The following is a 23,750-nucleotide window of genomic DNA, read 5'->3' as shown; positions in this document are numbered from 1 at the left end:
AGTGTGCCCGGTGACTGCCCACATGAATGACAGCAGGGTCAGGGAGCAGTTCCCGTTTCTGGATGGGTTTTTTTAAACCCGCTTTTATTAATTGTAAGTAATACAAATATTCCAAAAATATAAACAGACACTTAATGGCGTCCTACATTTCAAGTTTTTGAATACAACAAATTTATCAAACCATGAATCTGGAAGCAAGGTCGTCAGAGTCCCCATAGCCCAGTCACAGTGGGAAGCAGATCCCCTGCCCTCCAAATGGCATCTTGAGGGGGAAAGTGGCAGGACATGGAATGTGTCAAACTTGGGATAACTATAAGCAAAGCTCATGGGGCCCAAAGAGGAGGGTCTGCTCTGGGGGCAAGCCCTACAGCAGGGCAAGGGACAGCAGGGCACACCCCTGCCTTCCCTCCTCTGCTTGAATGCAAATACTTATGGGCATTTAAAAAGGAAAAAAAAAAAAAAAAAAAGACAAAACTAACCCCATTTTACAAAAAGTAACCGAGGAACAACAACAGTAACCAACTGAAGACCTGAAGGTGAAAAGGGGCTTACCTTCCACAGACATTCGGCCTGGCTGGGACATGGGGTTCAGGCCAGCCTTATGTGGGGTCTGCCATCCTGAATGAGGCCTCAGGAACAGGGGCAGGGGCAGCAGATCTGAATGGGACCCATCTCCCAGGGAATGACTGCCTTTATAGACTTCCCATGCTTTTAGCATAAAGATGCTTCTGGGCCACTGTTCACAGAGGTGAGTTTATATACTTACAAAATGGTCAAAATCTTTGGGAGGCAGGAGGGAACTAAACAGAAGGTCCCGGGTTAACTGAAGGCAAATTTACTCAACCTCTCTAGAGTCAAGGACCCACGTGCCTACAGAGCGTCCCCTCTACAATGTGCAGAGTGGAAACTCTCCCCTTGACTGTTTCCAGACTGGTCCTGTGTCCCAAGCTCCCCCTATGAGAGGGACACGAACATCAGGCTTTTGATTTAGAAGCCCAATCAGAGAGACACACTGTGTCCCTGAAGAGGCACCTTGAAGAACTGAAGCTGGCCGGTGGGCAGATTCTGGGCATGGCTTGAGTTGGGGCTGACCAGGCACAGTGGCCTACTGCCTCCTAAGGACAGCCTCCAACGGGAAGGGCTGCTGGGAAGCCCCAGAACAGATCCTGGGCTAAACTGCTTCCCTCCCAAGCTTGCCCTCCTCCAAAACGGAGTCTGGCCGGATTCCTCTGAGGAGCAAGTTTGGCAATCAACACTCGCCCCTAACACACTGTGAAACGGGAAACCAGACAGCAAATAATCACTTCAGGCTGGCTCTGGTCCACATAGATGGACCCTGTTTAGGTTTATTTGGCTGAGTTCCTTCTCCACCCAAGGCGGGAGAAGGGGGAAAGAGGGAATAGGGTATTCCTGTTGAGGACCTGTGGGTGGGCAGGGCAGGGTTCTGCCGGGAACAAGGCCTAGAGAGCAGGGGTTTCACGCAGAAGCAGCAGTGACACCCCCCCACCGAGATATCCTGGGCCCTGGTCACGAGTCACACTCGGAGCATTTGGAGGAGCCTAATAGGAAAGGGGGTGGCACACGCTCTTCCTTCACCGGGAAAAACATGGGAGACCGAAGGGAGGGCAGAAAGGGTCCGAGAACTGGATCAGCTTAGCGCCTTATTGCTTATTTAGTCAGAAAAGCTTGGCTGGGCCCAGGTGGCAGATTTGGCCCAGAGGCTAACCCTTAGGGTGGGGCTAGGGAGAGAGGCCCCTTCCAAGGTATTAGGACAGAGGCCTAGACAGGGCCTTAGAATCAGAAGCTCCCATTTCCCCTCGGAGGTACCGTTCGTTCCTGGCTAGCACTGGAGCCCTCTTCCTTCGCCTGTAGGACCCCAGGGGCACCAGGGAATGATACTGGGGGAAATGACCACATGTGCTTCGGGGACTCTGTTCCACTTCTGTGACACCAATGGGAAAGACAAGGCCATTCAACCTTGGGACAAGGAGGGGAGGTGGTACCACAAGCTAGAGAAAGATGCCAGTCAGCCCACTACGTCTCAGAACACCACACCGCCGCTCCACCACCTGCCAATTCCTCGGGCTGGACCAGGGTGTGGACGCTGAAAAGGATAATAGGGATGAGTCCTGAGTGGGGGGGGGGGTGTCCTCACACCTGAAGCGACTCACAAATCCTTTGTGACCCCTGCCTCCAGGAAAAGCAGAGATGGGGAGAGGAACTGCCTCCTGCCCCAGAAGGAGGGAGGGAGGGAGGGAGGGAGAAAAGGAGAGAACCCCAGCCAGCCCCAGGGGAGGCCATGATTAAGGCAGTGATGCTGGGGCGGGGCTCCCTTTTGGGGGGCCCTTGTGCTCCCAATTACAGCAGCACTTCCCCTTTTCCATCCTCAGGAAACTTCCATCTTGTGGCAATTTTTGAAAGCATTCACTATGAAACTCTGAAAGCAAGAGACACACAAAGCGCAGGTGTGGAAAGGGCTTGCTCACACCTGCTACGGGAGGCAGGACGCATGTGCATTAGGGTGGCAGAGGAAAGGATGAGAACGCCCACTGCCCTGAGCCCAGGAAAAGCAGGAGCGCCTCTGAGGCCCTGGAGCAGAAAAGCAACAGCGCGGGAGGACCAGACAGGAGCAGGGCATGAGAGGCACAGGCCAGGCCCTGGGGGAGACAACAGGAACGAGCCCTGCCCAAGAAACAGGAGGGGCCGGGCTCGGAGCGCCCTTCCTGGACTTTGGAACAGAAGTGCTCGCACCAGCACCAGCAGAGAATCCCTGAAGAGCAGACTTAGGGACGCAGTCCCATGCTCAGCTCATCTATAAGCCAAGGGGACACACACACTCATGGTTTGGGGGTTCTCCCCCCCCCACCCGCACCACCAGGGCCTCCCACATTCATCTCAGGCCCGGGACTGCAGCTTTGTCAGAAACAGAACAGGCCCAACACTCCATGTTTAGAAAGAGAATTTTAAAACAGAGTCCAAAGAACGGAAATGTTATCTGTCTTCTTCCAGGGCAGGGAGAAGACCTCCTTCCCCCCAGGTTCAAGACTATGGCTAGGTGGTGAGGAAGGCAGGCCCGGCGCCCAAGCCGTGGGGAGACACAGACGGGGCCCATGCCAGGCACTCGACTGGAGGCAAGGGCAGCCCTCAGACCATGGACATGGTGGCCGCTGGGGCTGCTGGTTCTGGAAACAAGCTCTCACCTTTCTAGAAATGTCGTTCGGTCTGCAGTAGCTGGCTGGAGCAAGGTTTCAGAAAGGGGTGTGCCTGGGCCACCTGAAGGCAACCTCTGATTCGCCCTTTCTCCTTGGCATGAGCCTTGTAACACCGAGGAAAGGCCATAGGTTTGGCAACAGAGCCTTCGACAGTTTCCACCCCTACCAGTTCGGGGGTTCTCAGGGTGACTGGCGAGGAGGCAGACTAACTTGGGGAGTCTCGATCTCTCAGTTTCTCCCTCCACCTAAACACTTACATCCTGGGGCCACAGCTCAGGGCAAGACACACAGACACAGACAGACAGACACACACTCACATTTGGGAACCCAACTCAGGGAGCAGGCCGCTCTGGGTGTCGTTGGTCTGATATGTGCCCACTTCGCATCTATCCTAAAGCCCTTTCCAATCACTTCTTTTCCAGGCCCCATTTGGTGAGATGCTCCAGCTTCTGCTCCATCAGGCTGATCATAAAGGCACAGTGTAGGAAAGTCCCCTACTGGGAGGGCCATTGCTCGGAAGCAGGGAAGGCTAAGGGGCCCGCAGCTGCCCAAGGCTGGTGTAGACATCCTCTGCTCCGCTCAGCTCCTCAAAGATCGGGATCAGGTTCAGCAGCTCAGTGTCTGCCATGTCATCAAACCAAGACTGCACGGGCACCTGGGACGGGGAAAAGGGAGTGTCAATCTCCTGACTGCCAATTCTTCCCTCCCTTGTGCCAGAGCCCCAGGAGGCTGGCGGGGGCAGCTGGGTGGTGCGCTCCTCTGGAGAAGCCCGGGATTCCACGGCCCACTCCCATCTTCCCCCCGCGGGGTAGGGGCTCCCCAAGCCCTGCAGGGTGGGTGTGTCTGGACCCCTCACCGCATTCTCTGGGTGGAAGATGTAAGAGGCGGGCGAGTTGTCCAGAATGAGGGTTTTCCTCAGGTCCCTTCCCAGGCGGCTGAGGTCCTTGACATAGCAGCCCTGGTGGAACACGCAGGACTCCCGGAACAGGCGGGCCCGGAACACACCACACCTGTCCAGCAGATCCGTCACTGGGTCGGCGTACTAGGAGCAGAGGAGATGCTTTTGTCTCGAGGCAGTCCTGGCCCCACCCCGGGGCTGCCCGCAGACCAGCAAAGAGCTGCTGCCCCCACCCCTCCCCGCCCGCCCCGCGGATGCTCTTGCTTCCTTACCCCCCTCCCGCCCTCAGGTACCTTGGCCAGGCTGGCAGTGAAGAGCACACATTCAAAGAGTTCCCCCATTCGTCTCAGGAACTCATCCACGTAAGGCCTCTTGAGCACATACACCTGAGGCAAAGCAGAGAGGCCTGTTGGAGGCATCCCTGTGAGGGGGAGGCACGCAGCAGGGGTCACTGTCCCCACCTCCACACAGCAGGGTCAGCGGGGTCGCCCCTTACTCTGTCAGGCCCCTACACCCTGGGAACCTTCTGCCCCCCAGACCGGGACTCTGCAATCACCTCCTCACGGGGCTTTAGTGGGCCTGGCGGCCCACCCGTGACCCAGCTAAGGAAGAAACGCGTGCGCCACATCCCAGAAGCCATCTCGGTTTCAGGCGGCGAACCATCAGCTGCCTCCAGAAACAAGTAATCAAGAATAGGCCTCACAGACGGAAACAGCCTATCCTGGATTACTTGAATCCAGCCACAGCCTCTGTGGGAGCTTCCTGTCCTTGGCTCTGGCGGGGCAGTGTCCAGGTCACCATCAGGCAAGGTCGCAGACACTTGTGAAACCTCATGCCCTCACACGGCTTCTCTGAAATGTGCCGGGGAGAAGTGACCCGTGCCCTCAGTGACTGTGGGTCAGACACCCTGCACGTCTTGCTCTCGTGCCCCACCGCTGTGCCTGCTCCAGCCAGTCACCCCTAACACTCAGTCCACCTCTCACGATCTTGCACAGTTTGGCCTCAAAAGTTGGTCGGCTACATGCCCCTCACCGCTCCGCATCCTACTGCCTCCCTTCCTCCGGGATCTCTCTCAGCCAGCCTCGATGCTACGAGAAGCATTCCTTCAAAGCTCGTTATCCACATCACTCCCTGCTCAACGAGCACGTGCCTGCCATGCCTCTTCCTCCTTGGCAGTGGCCTGAACTGGCCACCAACTCACCAGACCCCCAGTGGCTCTGCAGCAGAAACCCTCTGCTCCAAGAAGCCACAGCTTGGCTCTCTTGCTTGCAGGTGCCACTTCTCAACCTCTAACAGGTCCCTCCCTCTTCCTGGCTGTTCATCAAGCTTGGCATCCCCTCCCCTCTCTCTGCTGAAAACCCACCTTCTGCAGGTAGCCACCCCCACAACCATAATCTCAGCCCTTTTTCCTGAGGCAGCCTTCTTTTTCCCTGTCAATCAGGAGTTCACTGTGCGTATCTGCCTGTTTGAAAACATGCCTTCCTCTTCCCTCTGCAGGTTTTGTACGTCTCCATAACCTCAGCCGGATGGAAAGGGCAGCTGGGCAGTTGCTAGGCAGTCCAGGGCCAAGCCTGGTTCTGAGCAGGGGCTGTGCTGGGCCTGATCAGCTGTGGGCTGTGCTTCCCTGATCCCACCTCAGATGGGAGGGCTGGTGGTGTTGGGGACGAAAGCTTCGAAGGGACACAGGATAGTGGTGACTCCTCAGGGAAGCCTCAATCCCCACATTCACTATAAGTAACTCGTCTATTCCACCAGGCCAAGAGAACAGTTCCAGGGCTACCAGGGCCTTGTTCCCGATGGTCCCCGACTCTCAGGCCTGCTGGCAGGCCTTCTGGGCAAGCATTTGGAGTAAATGCTTTTTTGTTATCAACACTGCATGATCCTGGACTGAGCAGGTTATGCAGGGCCAGAGGCTGAGCCGACCTGGATTTAAGTGCTCTCTGAGAGCACTTCCTGGGGCGGAATCCAGGGCAGGGACCTAAGGGGAGGGGAAGTGGAGAAGTTTCACAGAGGACGGGATGCCGGGGCCGGGGAGGAAGAAATCCACTAGCTAGACGGAGTGGGTGGGCATGGGGAAGAGAGAAAACAGGCAGAGACACCAGGGCTTCAGGATTTGAGAAAACGCAATCATTTAACAGTGCTGGCCACCTTGACCGGGAGGCGGTATTCAGTAAATGACAGCTATTACTCTTATTGAGTCATATTTAATTTTAAACAGCTTGGATGCAAAGCAAAAAAGGATGACAGCTAGAGAGGATGAGAGGCTGAACTGTTCTTAAGATCAGAAAGCCCTGAGTGCAAGAGGTACCAATAAAGGAGAGGCTGAAGTTGCAGGAGAGGACCCCATGGACGGAGCGCATCGGCGGGTGGAGGGGCCCGAGGCCTCTGGGCTGGCTGTGGCCTGGCAGGCAGCTCACCTGGTGCGTGGTCCCCTCAATCTCTACAGGCACTATGAAGTCGGCATTGTTGATTGGCTGGAAGGCAGAAAAGTTAATGAGGTCAGCATGGTGGGAAGCAGACAAGAAGTCCCTGCCACAGCCACAGGCAGAATTGGGGGCGCTGTCCCCTGGGAGGGCTGGGGAGGAACAGATCTCAGAGACTCCAGGAAGTTCATCCTACCACCCCACTAAGGAGCACAACATCCCCTCCGAGTTTTCCCTCCTTCCCACCACCCCCAATTCTGCCTGAGCTGTTTCAGGGCCTTCTTGAGTTAACAGATATCCTGACAGAATGGAGGGAGGCAAGGTGCAAGGCTGATTCAAACCCTCTCACAGGCCTGCCCTGCCCAGAGCCCTGGCGGCTCTCTGGGCTACGTGACTAGGGGCAGACGAAGACTGTGGGCAGTGACTGGGGGGAGCAGGGATTCCTACTCCACAATCTTCAGTGTGGCCTCTGAGCACCTGTGACGCCAGTGTGGACAAAATGCCAGAGGCCCCCCAGCCCGCCCTCAGCTTCAGGCTGCCCCCGAGCACCTCCAGTTAGGTACACAAGACAGCCGGAGATGCGCGTAGGAAGAACTCCAGATATGGAACTACCTTAAAGGAGCTATGCACAAGGGTTTCATCCAAGTCAATGACCACGCAGATCCTTCCTTGATCTTCCTCTGTCACCTCTGGGAGCAGGCAGGTCCCTGGGATCTGAAACCAGAGCCAGACTGCTGAGGCCTGCCACCAAGAAAGCCCAAGTGTTCTCCTCAGCAGAACTCTGGGAAGGACCAGGGTCATTGCAAGACACAGAAGACCCCCAACTTCAACCCAGAAGAGGCGCCCTTTGATGGCCAAGAGGTAGAGAGAGTTGGCTCCTCAGCTCCAGCCTCCCATTGGACTATGAAGTGATCTGGGCGTTGAGATGCAGGCTGGGGCTGGTGTGGGATGGAGGTCAGCTATCCCCCCCAAAATCTAACGCCTTGCAGTGAGTGGGCCCTCAGCAAATATCTGGGACAAATGGCTTTCCAAGGCAGCGCCAGCCAGGCGCTGAGGAATACGGGCGTCACCCGATGTGACCACAGGTCTGGGTCCAAGTCACATACCTGATAAAATTGGTACTGGAGACAGTGGAGCAGATCCGACTGTTGGAGAAAAGGAGGCAGTCAGTGCCCACGAGCCAAAGCCATCCCAGCTCAAGCCCACTGCTTTTGCCTCAGGCCCAGAGGGTCATTTTCTCCACAAAACCCCAGCCCCCTGGAAGGTTCTGACATAAAACAGTGACTTTTTTTTTTTTTTTTTAAAGTAAGCTCTCTGCCCAACGTGGGGCTTGAACTCATGACCCTGAGATCAGGAGTCTCATGCTCTACCGATTGAGCCAGCCAGGTGCCCCAAAAATGACTTTTCCTAAGAGCTGGACAGGAAAGGGGAAAGGCCAGAGCTGTTTTCGACATCAGGTTTGATGAAGGATGGAGAAGGCAGTGTCTGTTCTCAGTTGTCACTGCCTCTCTATTGGACAAACTGAGGAACAGGGAACTCCAGTAGCTGATGTGGGGACCCGGAATCAGAGGCAGAACCCAAATCAGAACTTCTCACTGTGGTGTGTTTTCTAGACACTCTTTTTGGGGAGCGGGTGCTGAGCCCCTCTAAAACATCACGCATGCCAATGTGCACCCACACTGCGTGTCTTAAAACGTGAGGGGTAGTGGAGTACAGAAAGGTCAGAAGGCTTCCCTGGCCTTTCGCTAGTAATAAAAATGTTAGGGTTGTAAAAAGTGATAACGTGTTCTTAATGGAAACCCTGAAGAAAAACGAAAATCCTAGCATTTAGAAAAGCTTAATGTTGGCATTTTAGTGTATGTCCTTTAAGCCTGTTGTAGCAGCTTTTCCCCCATAATATGCAATTTCACATTCTGCTTTTCAACTTAATGTTGCAACTCAATACTTTCCCGTGTTATCATGAACTTTGTAAAAATCAATTGCTAAGTAATACTGTCATGTTGCACTTTATTCACTGATTTCCCCCTACTGGATAATGTACTGACGCACATGTCTTCAGCCTGGTTTTGAGAGAGAAAAAGGAGAGCTCGACCTTGGTGTTTCCGAAAGAAGGAACCAACGGCTTTGGGGGCAGATGGGGTTTTGGTCTGGGCTGTCCCCACCCTTGAAATGCCAGACATACCTTCTGCTTGTTGTGAGGCTCAAGGACACCCACACATTTCCCAATGTCCCCCCCAGGACAGGTGAGAGGGCTGGAGAAGGGTATCGAGAGTGTGGTGGAATTTTAATTCCTTGCTTCCTGGGAAATCAAGTAACTTGGAAGACAGCTTTGCATAGTACAGGACGCACAACAAACACAGCAGTTAAGCCACAGAGCTTGGAGCTCAAACTCTGACTATTTATTAGCCATTAACTCTTTGGGGGCTACACAGACCCTCTGGATCTCAGTTTCCAGGTGTGTAAGTGGGAATATTCTGTGAATCTCCCTGCATGGCTGCTATAATCACATGAGACAATACATGCAAAGGGCCTTGCACAGTTCCTGGAACCTGGAAGGGTCTGGACCGCAGGGGCCCTCAGAAACTACAGAGAGAGCCACATGGCCCATATCACAATGGAAGCCAGGAGAAAGGAGATGGACAATGTGGGCAAGACAGAGGAGAGGCCTCTGAGCCAGAGAGCTTTGAGACTTCAGGGCCGACTACCCTGCCCACATGCCACAGTTGCAGGGGCCCCCACCAGCAGCCCCCTCCTTGCCGGCGCCACACCACCCTCTCCGAGCTACCTTAGCAATGGTGTTGGCTTCCTCCTTGTACGCGGAGAGCTCAGTGGAGGAGCTTGACTGGCCAACATGCTGGGTGCGAAAACAGCAGAAAAAGGCCTTGAAGATGTTCCGTCCACGGGGTTTCTTAGGAGAGGACTTGGAGACCAGGCCTAGAGCAGAAGGAATGATGATGCATTAGCTACAGGGTCCCTCTGGCCACAGGTACCCTTTGCCCACCTCCCTCCAATCTGTAAGCCCCACCAGGGCACACAGCAGGTGCTTGGTAGAGCATCAAATACAGTCCATAGTGGAGGGCGCAGCTTTATTCCAACACCTCTCTACAGCTGAAGCAGCAGGAATCCCCACTCTCTGGTTTGGGAAATGAGGTGCAGAGAAGCTGATCTCACTTTCGCGGCAGGGGAGAGGTACTCAAAGATGGAGCCGGGTATAGAATCCAGGGGTCCCGCCACGCCGGTAGCATGCCGAAGGTCCCCGCGACAGTAAAAGTTACCAAGGCCACCCCCTTGCCCCCCGACCAGCCTTGGTTGGTTCTCTTCTTCACAGAAGAACTAGCTGTTCTAGACAAAGGAGACACCTAGGCCCCTTCGAGTTAGTGGAGCTGTGGTTCTGTCCAGGGTCAGCATCCCCAGATGCTGGGTCTGCGGCAGCAGAGCTGAGGCCAGGCCGGGGACAAGAGACAGGAAGACAGCTGCAGCCCCAAGGAAGAAGCTACACTCTCCCTCCCTCCCCTGGCCGTGGTCCTTCCTCCTCTCTCCCCTCGCGGGCACGAGGCCTGACCCGTAGGCCACAGGCACGCCAACCCCTTGGGAAACACACCTGGTGTGGGGTTCTAGGCCAATGGCCTGGCTTCTAGACTGTAGCTGCTCATTCCTGCCTTGGTAATTCAGGCTTTGGAAATACAAAGCCATTTGAATCGGAGGCTTGGCAAGGCAGCCCCAGAAAAGCCACGCTGGTACAAACAGCTTCGGCCATTACAGTATCAACCAGAAACGGACTTCAGAATATCGTTCCAGTGCCTTTTTTTTTTTTAACAGAAACTGTTCTGGCAACTGTTGAGCAAGTGTCGGGAAAAGCGGTGGGGACCTCGGCCAGGAGGTGGCGCCGTGTCACTGTGGCTGGACAGTCCCCAGCCACAGGTCTCCGCCCGGGCGGGAGGGGCCCAAGGCTTAAACCCAGCCCACTTTACCTTACAACATGGGCGGACCACTGTGCAGGAAATAGAAAATAAATCTGGAAACACCTGTCCCTGTGGGCGTCAAAAAGGCAAAGAGAATGTGGCACCAAGGATGACTTTCCTTGAGTTGTTCCCTTTAGGAAGGAAAGGGGGAGGCAATGTGGTGGGACCCACCCAGGAGCAAGGCAGGACTCGGTCCTCAGAGCACAGAGGCCCTTGCAAAGAAGTGGGGAGAGGGTCATTTAATACCTGGGTGCAGGCTGCCTGTACCCGTGAGTGGAGGAGAGAAAACCAGACTCTAGTCGCCACGGCCAAGGGTGAGGAAATGGCCGCCGAGCGGCAGGCAGCAGCGCCCAGGCCAGCCCACTCAGCTCTGACTCAACAGCAGCAGAGGGCTTCCTGCAGGTGCGGGCTGCCATCCCTGTGCTTCAGAACTTGCTCCCTCCCTGGGTGAGGCCTGACCCCCTGACACTGGGATGACCATTAGAAACCTTTCAGTAAGGGACCAGGCCTCCCCAGCAATTAGCCTACAAACCCAGGTATCGCTCTTGAGCTCTTGGCCCCGGTGGAAGAACCAAGATTTCCAGGGACTGGGGCTTTTGTCATAAACCAAGAAGATGCACGGCGGAGGGGGGCCCCCCACCCCCTGGCAAGGCCCCTGTATTAAAGAGACAAACCTTAGAGCGGAGCCCAGCACCTAAAGAGCAGGATGAGAGGCTCCCTGGACTTTTCCTGACTCTTAATAAAATCTATGCAGCAATCAGAGGCAAAGGGCAGCTTTTCCACCTGCCTGTATGGCCCACATTCAATTCCGAGCTGGGGGACGCAAGCAGACGCTGACACAAAGCTCCAAGACCAAAGCTGAACCATCACTTTTCCTTTGGTTTATGGTTTCTTCATGCAGAACCACAATCAGAGGCTTAACCCGGGCATGGAGCCTTTCTTACAAGGCCACACAGCCCGGGCCTTTCCTGAAGAGAGGCCGTCAAGAATGCACTCAGCATCTTAGTGACAGACGCTGTGAAGGCTAAGTAATCCTGAGAGGCAGGGGGGTGAAAGGGGCAGCTGGCTGGGGCCACAGAGAGGCCTTGCTGGTGCCCACCGCGGGAGGCCCAACAGGCAGATGCACTCCAGCCTTAGACACAGAGCTCGGCCGGGTGGGGGTGGGGGCTCCTCAGCTTGGTTTGGACTCAGCAGGGGATAAAGGTCTTCTCAAAAAACACAATGTAACCAGGCAGCCCCTGGGCCTCAGAGACCACAAATGCCTCGACCCTGGGGGCAGGTGCTCGGAACAGAGCACAGAGCTGTGGCGCCTGGAGGAGGGTCCCCCAGGCGCCACAGCAGCAAGGTCAATACCCCCCCCACATGTCCCTGTGCTGGGGCCCCACTTCCCTCAGCCCTTCTCCAGGCTGTCTGTCCTCCTTACCTTTATGAACACTGCCTCTGAGAATTCATCACAGCCTCTTTAGCCTCCCCTCAACATGGCTGCCTCCTGATGGGCAACGGCCTCAGCCGAGAACATTCACCAGCCTCTGGCCCTGTGTATAGCAGGTGCTCCGTGACTGACTGGCCAAGGGAGTGACTCTGTGAACTCCAGGGCCCTGTCACTCGCACAGAGCCAGGACCTGTGGAAGCCTTCACTGGTGTGCAACAGCCCAGAAGAGGGAGAAACAGAAAAGCCTCCTTTATGTGACGATGGGAAGGTGGGCACTGAAGGAGCTGAGCACCTGCGGCAAGCCACGCAGTCTTTCTGGGCCTCAGTCGTGCTTACTGGGAACCGAGGCTGTGCCAGCCCTGTGTTAAACACCTGACATCATCACCTCACTTAATCCTCACCACAGACCCATTTGTAGGCACAAATTCCCCATTTTACAGAAGGGAAACCGAAGCTAGCTGCTTGAGGTCGCACCGGGACAACAGCAGAGGCAGGACTTGAGCCTAGAGCTGATCTGCCTGAACCCAGAGCCAGAGCTCTTACCCACTACCCACCCCGATGGGCTCAGGGGCATCAAGTACATTTATTCCTACAGCACCAGGGAGGTAGTGGGGCACTCTCAGTCTCTTAGAATGTCTGTTCTCCTCCTCTCTAGGCTAGAATGCTGAAGGACTAGTTTGGGGCCCAGCCCCCTTCTTAGCCGCCTTCTTCGGCAGACCATGAAAGGAGCAAGGGGTGAAATAGTACAAGGCTCTGGGACTCCACTCCAGGGTCTGCTTCACCCCCATCCCAGCCCCGCACCTGCTGTGACTGACAGATACCTCTGGGAAATCAAGAGGACGATGGGGGAGGGGATAGGGAAGGGGCTGGAGACAGGAGCTTTGGCCCAAGACCTGCTTTTGTTCAGTGGGTTTCAGGGTGAGGGGGGGCACTCATCAGAGTGGGATCTGAAACTTGTGTCAAAGAGCCTTTCAAAGGGCTCCTTTCAGCCAGCACTCAGTACTGTGTCCCCGACAGCTAGGTGCAGGCCACCCCTGACCCCTCCGTGCAGGATGGGGAGGAGCACCGGCCCCCCCCTCCCAGGACAGGAACACCAGGCACAAGAGGCTTTACGGGCCCCTGGGGACTTCGTTGCCCACGATCTCCCAACCTGGGAGGGCAGGATGCCAATGGGTGCCATGTAGCCCCAGAACCAGCTGTTCTCCCCCCTGCATCCCTCTTGCTGCCTGCGCTTTGTGGGCACCCCTCCTCTCCTGCCCAGCTGCTGATGTGCACCTTGCTCCCTCTGTGCCAAACATCTGGTTTGGGGCCGAGTGTCAGAGAGGACCAGCACGGACCTAACGAGGGGAGCTCGGCTTAAGAAGACAGTGAGCAGGTGGCTGAGAACGAGGAAGCCAGGCCACTCCTCCAGTTCATCGCTGCAAGGCTTCCTGCCAAGGCAGGGCGTGAAGAGGTGGCAGAACACGGGAGGTGCGCTCTGTTCCCAGGGTCCCCTGGGCTGGGGGCCAGCCTCTGCCAGTTACTGACTCCGACACACAGCCTCTTGGAGCCTTGGTTTCCTCATCCGCTACCTGGGCCAACACCAAGACCTCACTCCGGAATGGAGGGATAAACAAAGCTTGCTGTTGGCACAGTAATGTGCTGTGGCAACTCCAGAGCCAAGTGCCGTGCTCGTTTGAGTTATTGAAGGGGAGATGACCCCTCGTTAGCAACACTGGACCTCACTGTAGGAGGCCAGCAACAGGAGGTCAGGGGCCCTCCCACCCCCAGCATGTGGTTGAAGCTCAAGAAGAGGAGCCATGAGAAAGGTGCCAAAGGAACTCTGATCATGAGCACGGCATCCCTATATACCTACTTCCAAACCCACTAGGGAAGTTGTTCTCCAGCTTGCAAACACCCTGGCTAATATTCTGCAAATGACAGGAAAGCAGGTGAGGCTGTTCCACTTGAGATGAACAGTGCCCTCTTCCCTTCTGTCTACCACTGCTGCCCCCAAGAAGCACCAGATGGGGACGCTATTTGCTCAGAAGCTCCTGCGTGTACAGGTCTGCGTGCGCACACGTACATGTACACACACACCGCCCGCCCCCCCCCAAGACGGAGACTGGCTTTGCCAGGACAACACTATTTTTAACCTTCTTCTGAAGGTCAGGTTCAGATATCACTGTTGCCAACAACACAGCTTCGTGTCCCAGCAAAGGAACTCCTCACACATCCGCCTGGGAGGCGGCAGAAGGCAAGCGCTCAGGCAATTGGATTTTAACAAGCCCATTCACGTAGAAGGATGCTTTCTTGGTTCCCTCAGAAGTACTTCCTTCCCCACCATTTCCCATCCCCCCATAGCAAAGGATTTAGCCTGGCTATCACTATAAAATGGCCTCTCTGAGGGGCCTCCCTCCCCTGAGCTATTGGAGGAAGGAGAGTATTTGGAGCATTTCCGGCCCTTCTTGGCCTGCTGCCTGGGCCCTGCAGCCAAGACACGTCTGATTGGGGCTCCCCACAGAGAGGAGTCCTCCCAGGTCCACAGCAAGGGGCATCTGGGCCTTGGCTAAGGGTAGGCCCTGAAGTGCCAGGTGGACGGAAGGGCTCCTCGGACCAGCAGGTGAGTCGGCAGGGGAACAAGAGGCTGAGAGATGCCTAGACATCCCCCACACAGAAAAGACTAGAAACAATGGGGAGGGTACACCAGTTCCCACAATGCCCAACTGCTGACACTGTTCTCTTCAGGTGACAAAGGCAGACAGGCCTCACTCAGCTCAGCACCAGCTCCCAAAATTCCAAAAAGCAGCTGTGAATCTGACGGTGTGGATTTTTAAAAGTGGTTTTAGCCATGCTGCTTAGCTCCCACCAGCCCCTTCTATACTGGGCCCCTCCCTGCGGCCAGCATCCAAGCTGTTTTACTTGTGCGGTGTCCCCTAATAGTCCCCCTTCCCTGGGCAGGAGGGCTCCTTGCATCTCCCTTTCTTCTAAGACAGGAGGGCTTTTCTTAGTCCTGGGTCCTAAATGCAGCCTGTAGGGTGGCGGAGGGGGGTTACAGGTCACTAACTACGTGCCTCCTGCCCTTTCCCTGCCCCCTCAGCAATCTGGTCACTGATCTCAACACAGGGCCTCATTTTTAGGGATGCTCCCTCAAGGACTGCTTTGGGAGCAGGGGATTCCTGGCAACTTCTAAAACATGATCAAGATACTCTATCAATCAGCCTTTATACAAGTTATTGCCAAAACACCCTCCTAGGTCACTCTAACATACTTTAAAATCCTACTTCAAGGCACCTGGGTGGCGCAGTCGGTTAAGTGACAGACTCTTGGTTTCAGCTCAGGTCGTGATCTGGTCCTGAGATCAAGCTCCATGTCCGGCTCCGTGCTCAGCATGGAGTCAGCTTGAGATTCTCTTCCTCTGCCCCTCCTGCTCGTGCTCTCTCTAATAAATAAATAAATCTTTTAAAAAACCCCAAAATCATACTTCAGAAACATGCTGGGGTGGGGGCAGGGCTCCCAGAAGCAGCAACAGGTCCTGGACTAGGGATGAAGGGGCTGTTTCCTCACACAAGTGTCAGCAGTAGGCTCAGCCCCCAAACCCACGCCAGAGGGCTCTCAGTGGATGTCAGGAAGTGATCGATGGCCCATGGTGGTAGCTGAGACAGACAAGAGATACCATCTAGGAGAACCCGAAGGGCTGGATCCTGTTCTTGCCTCTGCCTGAGGCCTCGCCGCATGCACGCCACCGAGGGCAGAGATGTCATGGTGGGGGACTAGAAACCACACCTGCCCACCTTGAGCCTCCCTCTCCCCAGGAGGAGGTACTGAGCAGGCCCCTGCTGGAGGCTGGGAGGCTAAGAGAAACCTGCCAGGCAGGACACAAACACCTTCTTGGTGGCTGTTTCGGCCCTTGCTTTGGCTCTCTGGCTGACTTCTGGAATGCTTGATTTGGTGAAAAGCCATGAAGAATCCAGTGCCTCCTTTCCCCTCCAGCTACGTAAGCCCGCTTTTGGGGACATATGCATGAGTGAGATGCAGAAAGAGCAGTGAAGGCACAGGACAAAGGGACCCTCAATCACCTCTCCTCCAACCAGTGAACGATAGAGTGCTTACACAAAGCATCATAGACTTGGGTTTAAATCCTGGCTCTGCCACATATAAGGTGTGTGGCCTTGGGCCTCAGTCGCTTCACCTGTAAAATGGGAAGACTAACATTACCTATTCCATAGAGCTGTGAGAATTATAAGGAGCTTAGGGTATGTCCTGGCTCTAGTATCAACTGCTAGTCATTAAGTACAAGGTACTTTCATTACCTAACCTCCGTCTCAATCTCAAAATGTTCACACTGGAGGAGACCACAGAGATTTCTTCTCATTCCAGAGGACACAGAGGTAGTGGCAGGGCCAAGCCTGGGAATTGGCCTTTTCTGGGACTCCACAAAAACCAATCACAGTCTGTCTCTGTCACACTCACACACACACACACACACACACACACACACACACTCTCTCTCTCTCTGAGGTTGGCCAACCAGTTCCATCTTCCTCTAGTGGCTGGCCTCTGCATAAGGACTGGAAGGAGTCGGCCGGGGAGTCTGTCCTACCTCCATGGAAACTCACCTTTCCTGCCACACCCCACAGCTTCACCTGGGATCAGCTAACCAGTGTGTACACTTGAGAAAGCACTGAGGTACAAGTCAAGAAACCCAGCTCTTGCCCCACTTCAGTCTCTCCAACAGCTTTGTGGTCTCACCTAAGGCACAACCTCTCTGAGGCTCAGTTTTCTCACAGGTTAATGGGAAAAGATCTACACTACAGGGTCCCTTACAAGGTGGCTTCAGGTTACCTTAAAAAAGTGGGGACGCACAATGCAAATGAGAGGCCATGCAGGTCATGCTTAGGGCTTGACTCTGGAGTCTGAGTCCCGGCTGACGCTAACTAGCCACGTAGCCTTGGACAAGGTGCTTCAGCTCTTAGCTGAGGTTTTCCTCATCTGTGAAGCAGAGATTAATTCCTATCTCACAGGTCAGTGTGAGGATTAAGTGAGATACTAGATATAAAAAGCTAGGAACAGTATCTGGCCCATGGTCAGTGCTCTATAGTCTGTGATCATTACTGGTTGAGAATCGTTACTCCGTCCGTTCACACTCAGAAAACTTTAGGACTCCCCTTTAGGAGCCACAGGCTCTTTAATAAAATAGCAAAATTGGATCCCTCCAGGGGACTCTTCCTGCTCAGGGCTAAGCAGGCAGCTGGGGCCACTGCTGTGTTTACCTGGCTCTTCTCCAGGGACACTTGTCAGAATCATAGGGAGCATTTGGAACACACACATGCCCGGCCCACCTGCTCATGCTCTGATTCGGCAGGACCCAGGTGGGGTCTATATTTTTAGTAAGAGTCACAGGAGATCCTGATGTGTGTCCCTGGTTGAGGGCCAATGCCTAAGGGTTGCCAGTGGTCCTTGACTAACCCTTCCAGGACTGGATTCAGCCAATGTCCCCTTGGTCCCTTTCCCCACCATATCTCACTGGCTCAGTGTTTCTGCATGTCCCAGAGGACTTGTACCCTAGGGTCTGGTTTTCCTTTGTAGGAGTACTTGCTCTCTCTATCAGTGAGTCAAAAGACCCAAGCCTGTTGTCTCTTCTTACAGGCCCCATTCTGCTATGGAAACAGAAGAGCTGGGATCTACTACACTGGGAAGTCATTTGCACAAGCCTGTGCTAGGCGATTTCAGCCTTCCCATGAATCTGCCTGGCTCTCACTGGGAATGGGGCCACACTTGTTCCTTGAGAACAGTGAGGGTGGGGAAGAGCAAATCCTACAGGATGAAAAAGGTATTCATATGTCAGGAGATTAAAAAAAAAAAGTATAGAATAAAAAGAGAGTAAGAGCAAAGTCTGACTTTTAGGGGGCAGAGCGGAGGACTAGGTGCACCTAGAAAGGGAAAGGAAATGTCAGGAGGTTCAAGGATAACCCCTAGAACAGCTGACCGATAAAACAGGACATACACAGCTCCTGCCTTGAGGGAGGCTGGGTGCTCCCTGGAGTACCCATTCTGTAATAACAGACCTGGTGTAGGCACATGGACCTGAAAGGGCTGGGCACTTTGCTGGACAAAGAAACCCTGTTCTAGCTGGCCTCTGGTCCAGAGAGGCTTCCAGTTCTAAGTCAATTTCTCCACTTTGATTTCTACCAGTTCCTTCCTAAGAGTTACATGTTAGTGAGCTCATCTATATCCCAGTTGGCAACCATGTCTCCATTTCAGAAGAGGGAGGGGATCATGTCAGGGCCACACCCAGTCCCATGACCCCGAGACAAGTGAGTTAATTCTGTGCTTCACAAGCAAGCCGGCCCAAGACAGGATAAAAAGCAATTTAATGCTGCTTCTGTGCTTTCTCACTGTTGTACCCCAAAACCACAGCAGCAAAGACACAGCTTAAGAACATCTATTTCTCTTCAAAACCCTAGTTTTTTATTTCTCTCCTTGTTACTAGAATTCCCTAAAAGAAACGTGACTCTCACTGGGTCCATTAACTCTCAAAGCAAACGTGGCCAGGGCGAGAAAGCGGCACATGGCTGTCTCAAGCATTCATTACATCCATTTCTGAGAGGCTGGGCAACTGCTCAGAAGGTTTAGACTTCAGAGACTCTTCCCAGGAGGTGCACGGCCCCCTGGCCTCCTCCCACCCCCAGATGCCCAGGCGCCAGTGGAGCGGCAAATGCCCCAAGGCGCACGCTGCTCGAAGGAGTGCAGATAAAACCCCATCCCAAGTCACACTGGCACAAAGAAGGGGTCTGTGCAGCAAGCCTGCTTGTGGGCCTCAGAGGTTGATCCTTCCAGAAGGGCCAAGCCCCCACATCAGTGTCCCCTCTGACCCCCAGCCACCTGTCTTTAACAATAAAACCCACATGACCCTGCGCTGTTCGCACTGTGTCCTTGGGGGAAAGGAGGAGGAACGAAGGAGGGGTGGTCTAGCAGTGTAAAAAAATAAGGGCATTAACATTTCTCAATCACCTCCTAAGTATGAGGCATTATAGAAGTGGAAATATCAATATTCCTATTTTACAGAGAAGTCACTCCAAGCACTAACATGATTTGTGATGTCTCACTGCCAACAGGAAAAGTAGGGATGTGCACCCAGGCCTGAAGCAACTAACTTTGCTCCTGGAACAATTATTTGAAGTAACAGTGAGCACTTCAGTTGCTGCCCAGCCTCACCTGGCCAGGCCCTCCATCCCTTCCCATTTCACCCAAACACCAAACTTCCCAAGATGGCACTAAAGGACACTAGCTTAAATTACCCAAAAGTGGTCAGGAAGAAGAGGAAGGGAGACACATCTGCACGTACACATGCATACGTTTACATGCCATCTCTCCTTTCCCTTCTCGTCCACTGCTACAATTTCATTCTCCGTGGAAAGGCAGCAGCGCACCTCGGCTAGAGGTGGGACTTCTACGGGGGTCGCACCGTTTCGACAAAGTCCACGATCGTTAACGGATGTGGAGGTCCTCGTGGAGAATGAAACAGTCTTTCCAGTGCCAGTTTCTCTAAGACCCCGATAGCTGAGGAGGAGACAGGACGCCACCACCTGTGCCAGCTCTGCAGGGCTTCCCCCCCCCCATTCCAAAGCCCTGCTCCGCTGGAAGCCTGGCAAGTCAAAGGCAGCAGGAGCACCAGCTCCCCGCCTCGCCTCCTTGGCCTCGCCTCCTCCTCCTCAGGATGGTAGAAATTCACCAACTTTGTTGCTGAGTTAGCAGCACTCTCCTGGGGTCTTCCTGAGGGAGCAAAACCAGCCTCTGAGTCACCACACAGGCCCCTACCCTATTCCAAGATGGAGGGAAAACGCCAAAGGAGACTTGTGGGGGAGCCTCAGAGCCACAAAGAGGCCAAGACTGAGCTTGGGCAGGGAGAGGAGAGGAGCCAGCTATGAACATGCACCCTGGGCCCACAAAGAGCCAACTAGGAAGAAAGCCCCAACAACACTTGTCCTACGCTAGGGCCTTCCTACAACTATAAGGAAAGGTGTTTGAGCTTTTTCATGAAAGAATAAAGCAGAATGTCTCCCTTATGGGGAGAAAGCGGGAGCTAGAAAAACTCGCCATCGTCCTAATTCCAAGGGCTGGTCAGCTAGCGGCACCTGTGCAGTTTCACAGGCGAGAAGACCACTCACTGCATCGTCATCTCTCCCTGAGACGAGGGGCCGTCAGGTCTCATGGAAAACAAAAAAGGTCCTGACTGCCCCACAGGACCGGCGGGTCACGATAAGCTCTGAAAGAGGCTGCCTGCACCCTCTCATCTCACACTGGGAGGTTACAGGATTCGTCCTGTTTCCTTGGCTTTCCCCCATCTAACTCCAAAGCCCATGGCACAGCCTCCCAGCAATGGGGCTACACTCTCCTACGGGGCTGTAATAAATGGCCATTCTCTGGCCAAACTGATATTAACTTTTCTTTTCTACTTTTGATGTTACACACAACCCTGTCCTCGCTGTACCAGGAAGCCATTTCACCCATCTGTCTGGGAAGATGATCCAATTTTGGTCCTTTTATCATCAATGCTTTCAGTAACTTTGTTCTACTTCCCTTACTGTAATTACTTTTGAATCATCAACACACCCAGCCAGCCTTAAGGCTCCAAGAACTGAATGCTAAAAAGGAAAAAACAAAAACAAAAACAAAAACCCCAAGAGCCCTACAATGGCAAACAACTTCACTAAAAAGCCACCCAAGCTGGGAGCAGCAATTTGTCTTTTTTTTCTCCTAGAAATTGACCTGTTAATAAACTGCATCACACCCCTTCCCCTTTTTCCAAAGGGAGGCAGGCAGGGTAGAGAGATGGGATGCTGGGGAGGTGGGGGGGGCGGCAGCAAGGAACTCCTAAAGGAGATCATTAAAACATCTACTCCCCACCCCCGCTTAAAAAAAAAAAAAGGATGCAGGATTTGTAAATAATGAGAGACTCAGAAAGTTGGCTTGCTGGTTGCCCGAGCAGCCCAGGAAAATAGTTATGTCTTCTCCGGAATGCAGTCAAATTACATGGAGAGAGACAGACCCATGGCTGCTGCCTTGAGAATTCAGATTCCTCCAGGGAGATGAAGAACAAACCACACACAAAAAAGAAAACAAAAAACGTAACTCCCAAGAAAATCCAACCAACATCAGCAACTGAATGCTGTCAAGAAGTCAGCTGCTCTGCTTCCTGCTGTCATCTCTTCTGTTCCCCGCCACTGGCCCTGGTGGCTGAAACTTCCAGCTCCGATATGTAAGCTGCCCCTTCAGCAGTCCTGCTCTCTCTCACTCCTGGTGTGATCCCCTCACCAGGAAGACACCCTCCAGAGCCCCTGCAAGAGGAGGACCAGACAGAGAAGGGAAGCACAGCATGGTTCTTCCCACTTGTCATTACAGGGAGCCCTCTGGAATCCTTCCACACCCAAATCTCTTCACTTCTGGCTTCCTCCTGGAGTCCTTTCCTGGGATGAGACTGGGAACAGGCAGGAGTGAAGTGCTCAACACAGAAAGCCTCAGCACAGCTGGGCGCCCAGCAGAGGTAAAGTTGTCCCTGGGGTCACACAGCCTTGTTAGTGATGCAGCCAGGAGCGCAGGGCACAAGGAGCAGGGGCTTTTTGGGGGCTGGGATCCAAGCAGGCAAAGCTCTCCCCCTCCTCAGGGCAAGCTTATTTAAGGAAGGACCAGCAATACAGAAAGCATACAGTGCTCCTCCACCCCATTCCACTCCAGCAATTAGGGAAAGGCTGACACCAGCAGCTCAGCTTGCACCTAGGCAAGTTGAGGGAGCTACTTGGGACTGTGAACCCCAGGAATAAGTGACCTGCTGCCTAATGTTTCCAAATAGGGGGATGTGGATGACCCCGAGGACCCGCAGCTGGCCTAGGTCTAGGCCTCAGTATGTTCAACTGCAGTACTTGGCCCTGCACATCCTATTCTGGGTGGTCGAGGGAAGGGCAGGAACGCTCGGGATTTGGTACGAAGAGCGTGCGCTCCCCAGTCGCAGGGCCAAGTGGCCCCAGTCCGGGGAAGTTCTCCAGAAAAAAACCCAAAAAACCAAAACCAAAATCAACAAACAGACAAAAACACAACAAAAAAAACGACGCTAGTCCTTACTCCCCGAGGAAAATTCTGTCCGCTATTTTAGACACATTCCTCAAGGCTCGAGGAGGAACGTGGGGGAGGGGAAAAAAGAGTTTCGGGGCTTCGAGTGACCAAACTAAGAGAAACTGCACCCTCGGGCAGCGACCTTTCCCCGCCCTCCGGAGAGGCCTCGGCCTCACCCCGCTCCTGTCCCCAAGACCACCCCAGAGAGGGCCCGCGACCCCCTAGCGTCTCCACCTGACCCGCAGGAAGGCGGGGGCCGCGAGCTGCTGCCCACGGAGAACTCGCACTTTTTCGCTGCGCGATTCAGAAACACGCCGGGTCTGATGCCATCCGGCGAATTATGTAACCAGGGACACCGCTCCCCGGCTAAACAAACGCGGCTCTGTGTGTGCAGCCGCGGCCCCGGGAAAGCGCACCGGGGCAGGGAGGGGCTCCGGCCAGGCCTCGGGGTCGGGCTCGTAGGCTCAGCGAACGCGGCAGCAGGCAGCCGGGCCAGAGCGCCGAGGTCCCGGGCCCAGCGCAGGGCCGCGGGCGGGCCAGTCGGGTCCCGCAGGCTCGGCCCCTCCCCCACCGCGGCCGCCCCCGCCTCCGGGCGGTGAACTTGGTCCCAAGTCCCGCAGGACACCGTCACCGCCCGCGGCAAAGCGACCTCGGGCTTGGGGGGGCACTGGGAAGTGCTGGACTCTCCAGTTCCCGCTCCATTCCAGCTCGGGACCCTTCCGTCCTCCTCCCCACCCCTCTCCCCCACGGCCCTGGGGCGGCTGCGCGCAGTCGTGTGGGAAAGTGACGACCCCACCTCCCAACTCGGGAGGGGGACGGACGCGGGTGACTCGCGCTTCCAGCGCTACTCCTCATTCTCTGCGTACGGGGGGAGGGGGTGCAGGACGGGGTGACAGCTGCGCGATGACGCCCCTCCCCCTCGGGCGCCAGAAGCCCGGGCCCCGCGCAGCCCCATCAGGGGTCTGAGTGCGGACAGAGACGCGGGGGCGGATGGAATAGGGAGTCGGGTCGGAATCGCCGGCTCTGATCCCCAAGAGGTCAGGGACCCGGACTCGGGTTGCGGGCTGTGCTAGCCCCCCACCCGGGCGGGGGCGACGCAAAGTTTTGGGAAGTTGCTGCCCCTACCTTGCTTGGTGAGCACCAGGGCGTCTTCCCTCCGCGCCTGGGTGATGATGGAGCCGTGTTCCATCTAACAATCCCGCGGGCCCGGGCTGGCTGGGCGGGAGGACCGGCGGGCGCGCAGGCTGGGCTGGGCTGGGGGGCCTGGGCGGGGGCCCGCTCCGGCTCCGGCTCCCGAGACTCGGACTCCCACAGCTGTTCACATCCCTGCTCTCGTTTCCTCCCTGGGCCGGGAAGGGAGGCGGCCTGTATGGAAGGCAGGCGGCCCGGGCAGCGGCTCCCCCGGGTGCCCCCGGCCCCGATCCCCCGGCAGCAGCTCCGGGCTCCTCAGTTTGGGTCCAACATGGAGAATCCGGAGCGAAAACAAGAGGAGGAAATGGGACACGGGGCGGTTTCCAGGCTCCCCCCTCCCCTCCGTACTCCGGATAAACAACCCGCGGCTGCAGCGCCCACCCCCGCGCGCCTCGCGGCCCCCGACCTGGCCGCTCTACGGCCCGCCAGCGCCTCCCTCTCCAGAGCACTGTCCTAGGCCCCAGGACCCTCCACCCGTGAGCGGCCGGGGCTGCGGAACATCCGGAGCTTTGCTATTTTGTTACGGAAAAAGCGAATCCC

The 23,750-nt window shown here is 55.2% G+C and overlaps 2 protein-coding genes and 1 non-coding gene across 4 annotated transcripts in view; all 3 read right to left on the bottom strand.

The window, feature by feature from the left end:
• The window catches only part of AVIL (advillin), a 23,668-nt gene extending 20,032 nt beyond the window's left edge, over positions 1–3,636 (bottom strand). For both annotated transcript variants that reach the window (XM_027591969.2, XM_027591970.2), the window contains exon 1: positions 3,530–3,636. The gene's annotated coding sequence lies outside the window, so the exon portion shown is untranslated. The remainder of the gene's footprint in view (positions 1–3,529) is intronic.
• On the bottom strand, positions 50–23,750 carry CTDSP2 (CTD small phosphatase 2). Its single transcript, XM_027591971.2, has 8 exons — positions 23,145–23,750; positions 9,319–9,467; positions 7,640–7,678; positions 7,146–7,247; positions 6,528–6,584; positions 4,404–4,496; positions 4,069–4,254; positions 50–3,867 (listed from the first exon to the last, which is right to left on the bottom strand). Exons 1-8 carry the CDS (start codon positions 23,206–23,208, stop codon positions 3,742–3,744), a joined length of 816 nt encoding a protein of 271 aa, XP_027447772.1. The 5' UTR covers positions 23,209–23,750; the 3' UTR covers positions 50–3,741.
• On the bottom strand, positions 7,849–7,921 carry TRNAR-CCU. Its single transcript has one exon. It is a non-coding gene; the product is annotated as a tRNA-Arg (tRNA).

This window comes from Zalophus californianus, chromosome 9 (assembly GCF_009762305.2).
Source record: "Zalophus californianus isolate mZalCal1 chromosome 9, mZalCal1.pri.v2, whole genome shotgun sequence".
NCBI classification, from domain to species: domain Eukaryota; kingdom Metazoa; phylum Chordata; class Mammalia; order Carnivora; family Otariidae; genus Zalophus; species Zalophus californianus.
The sequence above is the reverse complement of the archived record's forward strand: the minus strand, read 5'-3'. Positions and strand labels throughout refer to the sequence as shown.

Coding starts and splice junctions, on each gene's coding strand:
- CTDSP2 (XM_027591971.2), bottom strand. CDS start 23,208: ATGGAACACGGCTCCATCATCACCCAGGCGCGGAGGGAAGACGCCCTG. Junction 7,248..7,639: donor TCCAGTACCAATTTTATCAG/GTATGTGACTTG, acceptor CTCTGGTTTCAG/ATCCCAGGGACCTGCCTGCT. Junction 6,585..7,145: donor TTGTGCATAGCTCCTTTAAG/GTAGTTCCATAT, acceptor TCTGCCTTCCAG/CCAATCAACAATGCCGACTT.